Below are 6001 nucleotides of genomic sequence, written 5' to 3' on the forward strand. Positions count from 1 at the left end.
CCCCCCCAGCCCAGCCTGCTCGCTCAGTCGCCATGGGAACCAAATTCTTCAGGGCTGGGAACAGATGCGCCTTTGGCCTTTTCACTCCCACTAGTGCTCCGTGGAAGGGGGCCTTTACCTCCCGAGTCAGGACCCTGGAGACCCGTGCTCAGCTCCTCCTTCCCGCTCCCCATGGTGGACTCCTTGTCCCTCCAGCCCGGGGCCAGTCTTTGGAAGCTGCAGTCTCCTGGCGGGGCAGGCAGGGCCCTATAGTCTCTATGGGTGGTGGACAAGGAGGTGGAGCTGACAGTCTCGGTGTCTCCATTCTCCCAGGATGCTTGCCCTTTCCTGGACAGGACTCCTAAGCAGTGCTACCTTGCCAGTCCGGCCCCACCAGCTGGGGAGGCGTTTGACCTCATCTTAAAGATTGGGAGATGGAGGTCCCTGCTGGGCACTGATCTGAGGGGGCGGGAGTCGTGTGGGGTTCCCCCCACCTCTCTGTGAGTCACTGCCCTATGTGGGCTGCTGCTCTGACTCCCTGGGATGAGTGAGGGGGCAGGTACTGGGAGCTGGAACTGAGCAGCGCCCCTCCCCTAGGGACCTTCTCACCTCAAAATGCAGCCCACAGCCACCATGGCCATGACTGCCACCACCGCCACCACGGCCACCCTGACCACGACGTGGGACAATACCACAGGCCGCCCCACTGTGAGTGAGGGGGTGGGGAAGGAGAGATCGACAGGTCTGGCCCACCAGAGTCCAGGTAGGACCTGACCCCTGCTCCCCCACAGGCGGAGCCTGACCCCGTCTTGGACAACTATATGCTGGTGGTGGTGGTGATGTCGCTCTTTGTTGGGGGAACCCTCGTGGTGCTGTCTGGTGTGTTGCTCCTGTGCAGGCGCTGCTGGGAAGTCCACCAGGGCTTCAACAGGTTTGTGCCAATCAACCTGCTGCTTTCTGGGAGGCCTGGGGGGTCCTGGGGCCAGGCAGGTGCCTCTGACAGCTGGCTAGTGGGGAGCAGGTGCACCATACCTGTGCAGGGACCACGTCCCAGCAGGTGGGCTCGGTGAGCTGAGGGTGCAGCCCATGAGCATGAGCCCTGCAGGGACCCTGGCCACCTTGCTCTCCTGTTGTCTTGCCCCAGAGCCATGGAGGAGGCAGAGAAGACAACCACCACCTACCTGGACACCAGCACCCACCCAGTCCAAGGTGAGGTGCTGCCCAGGCCCCACCCCTGCCCAGGCCCCGCCCCTTGTCCACTCCTCGGCCTTCCCTCTCAGGCCTCCTGACCTTCTGTGTCTGTCTGTCTCCCCCACCAGACTGGGCGAAGCTCGATTCCGACTCATCTCTGTTTCCTTAAAGCCCACGCGTAGGTGCTCACAGGCGCGTGCTGAGTGAGTGAGTGTGTGAGCGGATGAGCGAGTGCCCGCCCACCTCCCTGTCCATCCCTGGTGGTCAGTTGGGCCCCCTCGCTCCCTCCCCCTCCGCCCACAGTCTGCCGGCACGAGGTGCGGCCCACCCGGGGCCCACCCTCTCTTGGCTCTCCTCGCAGACCCTGAATTGAGGGGGGAGGACCTCGAGGGCCAGGATGCAGAGACCGAGCGCTTCCTGTCCACCAGCTCTACCGGCCGCCGCGTGTCCTTCAATGAGGCAGCCCTGTTTGAGCAGAGCCGGAAGGCGCAGGACAAGGGCCGAAGGTAAGGGGATCAGCACCCTCGGGGCTGGAGCATAGCCTCAATACTGAGCTGGGTGGTCATTCATGCTGTGCTCTCCGCAGACCCAGCAGGGTGGACGATGGGGCCGTGGAACAGCAGATTGTGGGCTGGGGATACCTGGCCTGCGTGGGGTGGGGCCGAGCACAGGGATGGGCTGCTCTGTGATTGGTGGATACGCTTGGCACAGGTATACCCTGACAGAAGGGGACTTCCACCACCTGAAGAACGCTCGCCTCACCCACCTGCACCTGCCGCCCCTCAAGATTGTCACCATCCATGAGTGTGACTCCAGCGAAGCCAGTGCAACCGCCATGCCTCACCCCTCAGTGCCTCCCAAGGCCAGCCTGGCCATATTCCAGGTGAGTATGGAGGGGTTGGTAACCGGACTTGGACTTGGTGGGAGGGATCCCTACCCTCACCTGGCAGGTGGCACCTTTCCCACTCTCTGGGCCGACCCCCTTATCTCAGGATGGGGAGTGGGGCTGGCTGGATGCATAGAGGGTGGCTGGGCCCAGCACACCCCCTCACCCACCAGTGCTCTTTGACCTGTCACTGCTTCCTCCTCCACCCGGCTCTGTCCCACAGCCCCCGGGGAAGGCCCTCACTGGCCGCTCCGTGGGCCCCAGCTCCGCCTTGCCAGGTGACCCCTACAACCCTTCCACGGGCCCTGCTGACTTCGAGATCAGCTCCTCCTCATCCAGTGACTCCGGGGAAGGCACCTCGGTGAGGGCTCCCATGTGTCCCTTGTCTCTCCCTGTCCTGTTTCAAGACAGGTCTGCCTGTGGCCTCCCACCTCCACAGCTCTCCTTGCCCCAGCCTGGTCCCTGAATGGGCCACAGCACACAAGTGGGCTCCTGTGAACTGGGGAAGCTGCCCATGGGCATGAGCCCTGCGGGGTGGGTAGTACCCAGGACATGCACAGCCATTTCGAACATGAGTATGCTCACACGTGCACAAGGCACTCGGGCAGCTGGGCAGGGTGTGGTCAGGACCCAGTTCAAGCCCCAGGGTAAGCACTCCCAGGCATTTACTCGGACCCCTCTGCCCGGGGCTGGGAAGGACAGAGCTGGCCAACACCTGGCTGAGCCCCTGGGAAACCTTTGGGCAGCATCAGGCGGGAGGAAAGAGCTCCCTGTGTGTGCGCCCCCCCCCCCCCCCCGTACTTAGCCTGGGCTGAGTAGCAGGTGGGGAACAGTGGGAAAGGGGCCGCCTGAGAGCATCCCTCTTCCTTCCAGCTGGATGCGGCTGCCAGGAGCACCAAGCCTGGTGGGCTGGGGGCCTCTGCGGGGCCCCGGGAGGCAGGCCCAGGCTCTGGGGCAGGCCCAGTCCTGCAGTTCTTCACCCGCCTGAGGCGCCATGCCAGTTTGGATGGGGCCAGCCCCTACTTCAAGGTCAAGAAATGGAAGCTGGAGCCCAGCCAGCGGGCATCAAGTCTGGACACAAGAGGTGAGCTGCGGCCGCTGGTGGGGAGTAAGGGCCAGGGGCCCTGCCCCAGGCAGCCATAGAGTGGGAGGCTCAGAACCCAGGGTGGGACTCTGCTCCTAAGAGGCGTCTCCACTTCCTGCCCCATGCTGGCCAACAGATGCTCCGTCCAAGGTCTCAGAGTTGGTCAGGAGGGGCCCGGGGCCATGCACTGAGCTTCTCTGGGGCCCCAGGTGGTAGTGTTTTTGGTTTTGCAGTCAGTCTGTCTACAGTGGTGGTGGGCAAGCAGCAGTAAATGGCGTGGAAACAAGTGTGGCTGTGTGCCAATAAAACTTATGTACAGCCCTGGCTGGTGTTTCTCAGTGGTTAGAGCGTCAGCCTGAGACCGAAGGGTTGTGGGTTCGATTCCCTGTCAAGGGCATGCACCTGGGTTGCAGGTTGGTTCCCTGGCCCTGGTTGGGGCGCTTGCAGGAGGCAACCAAATCGATGTGTCTTTCTCACATTGATGTGTGTGTGTGTGTGTGTGTGTGTGTGTCTCTCTCTCTCTCTACCCCTCCCTCCCCCCCTTTCTCTAAAATATCAATGGAAAATATATCCTCAGGTGAGGATTAACAAAAAAAACCCCAAAACTTAATTACAACAGGTGGGGGGCCCAATTGGCCACCCCTTTAATCCTGCAGACCCAGAGGCATGTGGGGTCCTGGACATAGGGCTTCTTTACCTTCAGTCCAAGGCAGGGTTGTACGGGGCATGGGAAGGTGGGCACGGACAGCTGTAACCAGCCCTGACAAAGGAACTTAGTGGGCCGGGCCAGGCCATGCATGTGCTTGCCGCCCGGTGGAGGAGGTGGGAGAGGGGCAAACAGTGTCAGAGAGAGAGAGAGAGAGAGAAGGTACAAGGCTAGTGACAGTGCCAGCCTCCTTGTTGGGGCCTGGCTCCAGCCAACATCAGAGAGGGGAGGGTGAGTTGTGGCCTAGGTGCTCCTGGCCAGGGAGAGTGGGCCTATCTTGCCCCCTGTTGGGAGCCCAGAGGCATTCTGTGATTCCTGAGGGTGACTATAGTCAAATTCAGGTGCAGAACCACCCAGAACCTACCTATTTGCTAGGTGACTATCCTCCCCACCCCTGTGACTTTACCGCTGAAGCTTCTCCCAGGCCTCTATGGTGGGAGGGTGGCCCGTGGGCAGGGGTGAGGCTGGCAGGAGAGGGCTTCACCTCTTCCCTCATCCCCCCAACCTGTGCTTTACAATCCACTCCTTCCCACATCTGTGTTTTAGCCCAGCTGTGCCTGCCACTAGGTGACCAGTTAAAATCCCCGCTGTAGCCACACCTGTCTTCCCTGGATGCTCAGGGAACTGCTGCTGCCTTGACAAAACTCACACCTGCACAGCACGGTGCATGCTTACCTGGTCCAGGCTCCTGCCTTCAGGCCTGGGGGTGGGGGTGGGGTTCCATGCTGGGAAGGGCCCAGGCAGGCTGATGTGCCTCCCTCTGCACAGGCTCCCCCAAGCGGCATCACTTCCAGCGACAGCGAGCAGCCAGCGAGAGCATGGAGCAGGAGGAGGGGGACACCCCTCACACGGACTTCATCCAGTACATTGCCAGCACAGGCGCTGCTCTGACCTTCCCGCCCCCCTGCCCCTTTCTGGCCAGCCCCACCAGCCCGTCCCCCGCTCTCGGCAGGTATTTTTCAGTAGATAAAGGTGCTAGGGGTGCGCCTGTGGGCCCCTGCCCTACCCAGTCACCCATAGGTAGCCAAGGGAGTGCATTCCCCACCCTGTCCGCAGGGCAGACGGGCAGTCAGTTCCCTGTGGTGCCACTGCTCCTCCTGGAGGCTGCCCCGCTAGGGCCCCCCCTCCAGCAGGGACTGTGGGCTGGAGGAGGGGAGCAGGGGGAGACTGGGTAAGGGCCCAGGGGAGGGTCCCCAGGACTAAATGCCTGCTCAGGCAGGGCTTCTGGGAGTCCCCGGTGGAGTTCTCGGTCTGAGGGGCCCCCTCCCACCTGCTCAGGTTCCTTCTCAAAAACTGTCCTGACCACATCTTCCAGCAGGACCCCACCTCCACGCACAGCCCAAGGGCAGCTATCCTGGAGCTCTGGGCCCATGTCAGTGACATGTGGAAATCCAGGGAGCAGGGTAGGGTTCCTATACTTCCTAGCGATCCCTTCTGATTGTGTATCGTCCTCCATTTCTTATCAACCCAAGATTGTGGGAGGGTGCTAAGTGGCATATTCAGTCACCCAGAGGTAGGGGACCTCCACCTGCTCAGTCCGCCCCACTGCCCCGGAATTAAGATGTTAGGGAGAAGGTGGCTTGTAGGAAAGCACCACTCTGGTGAGGAGCCAACCACCTGCAGCGCCCACAGGTGTTTAGGTCACATTGTATAAGACACCCTGCTTGACAAGCAGGCTCCAGGAGAGCTCAGGGTTTATCAAAAAAGCATCCCCGTGCAAAGGAGACAGCATTTTAAAAAACTCACCTTCTACAGAGCCTGGCCAAGGTGGAGAGGCCCCGTCCGTGCCCACCCTCCCTGACCGAACAGGGTGGCCGGGGAGGGCATGGGGGAGCCCTCTGACTGTTGCGCCTGGCTTGCAGGCTAGAGGTGGAGGAGGAGGAGGCAGGCGCCGCGGGAGGAGTGAACCCCGAGCCCCCCTGGGAGCGCAGCATAGGTGGTGCGGGGCCTGACCAGCAGCAGGAGTCAGACAGTGAGCGGGATGCGGGGCTGGAGCACACCCAGACCATCTACCGCGACATCTGGAGCCTCCGTGCCTCACTTGAGCTGCACGCGGCCACCGCCTCAGACCACAGCAGCAATGACCGCGACTCGGTGCGCAGCGGCGACAGCTCTGGCTCAGGGGGCACAGGGCCTGCCTTCCCACCGCCCTCAC

General features: G+C 62.0%; 1 protein-coding gene across 1 annotated transcript in view; it reads left to right on the plus strand.

The window, feature by feature from the left end:
• Positions 1-10: 10 nt before the first annotated feature.
• CBARP (calcium channel, voltage-dependent, beta subunit associated regulatory protein) overlaps positions 11-6001 on the plus strand; it is an 8357-nt gene continuing 2366 nt past the window's right edge. Inside the window, exons 1-9 of the mRNA XM_014540061.1 lie at positions 11-687; positions 771-910; positions 1124-1188; positions 1532-1676; positions 1882-2053; positions 2280-2417; positions 2930-3140; positions 4615-4798; positions 5709-5996. Coding sequence (XP_014395547.1) covers positions 595-687; positions 771-910; positions 1124-1188; positions 1532-1676; positions 1882-2053; positions 2280-2417; positions 2930-3140; positions 4615-4798; positions 5709-5996 — 1436 coding nt within the window. The 5' untranslated portion in view covers positions 11-594. The remainder of the gene's footprint in view (positions 688-770; positions 911-1123; positions 1189-1531; positions 1677-1881; positions 2054-2279; positions 2418-2929; positions 3141-4614; positions 4799-5708; positions 5997-6001) is intronic.

The sequence above is a fragment of the Myotis brandtii genome, unplaced genomic scaffold (assembly GCF_000412655.1).
Source record: "Myotis brandtii unplaced genomic scaffold, ASM41265v1 scaffold236, whole genome shotgun sequence".
Classification (NCBI taxonomy): Eukaryota; Metazoa; Chordata; class Mammalia; order Chiroptera; family Vespertilionidae; genus Myotis; species Myotis brandtii.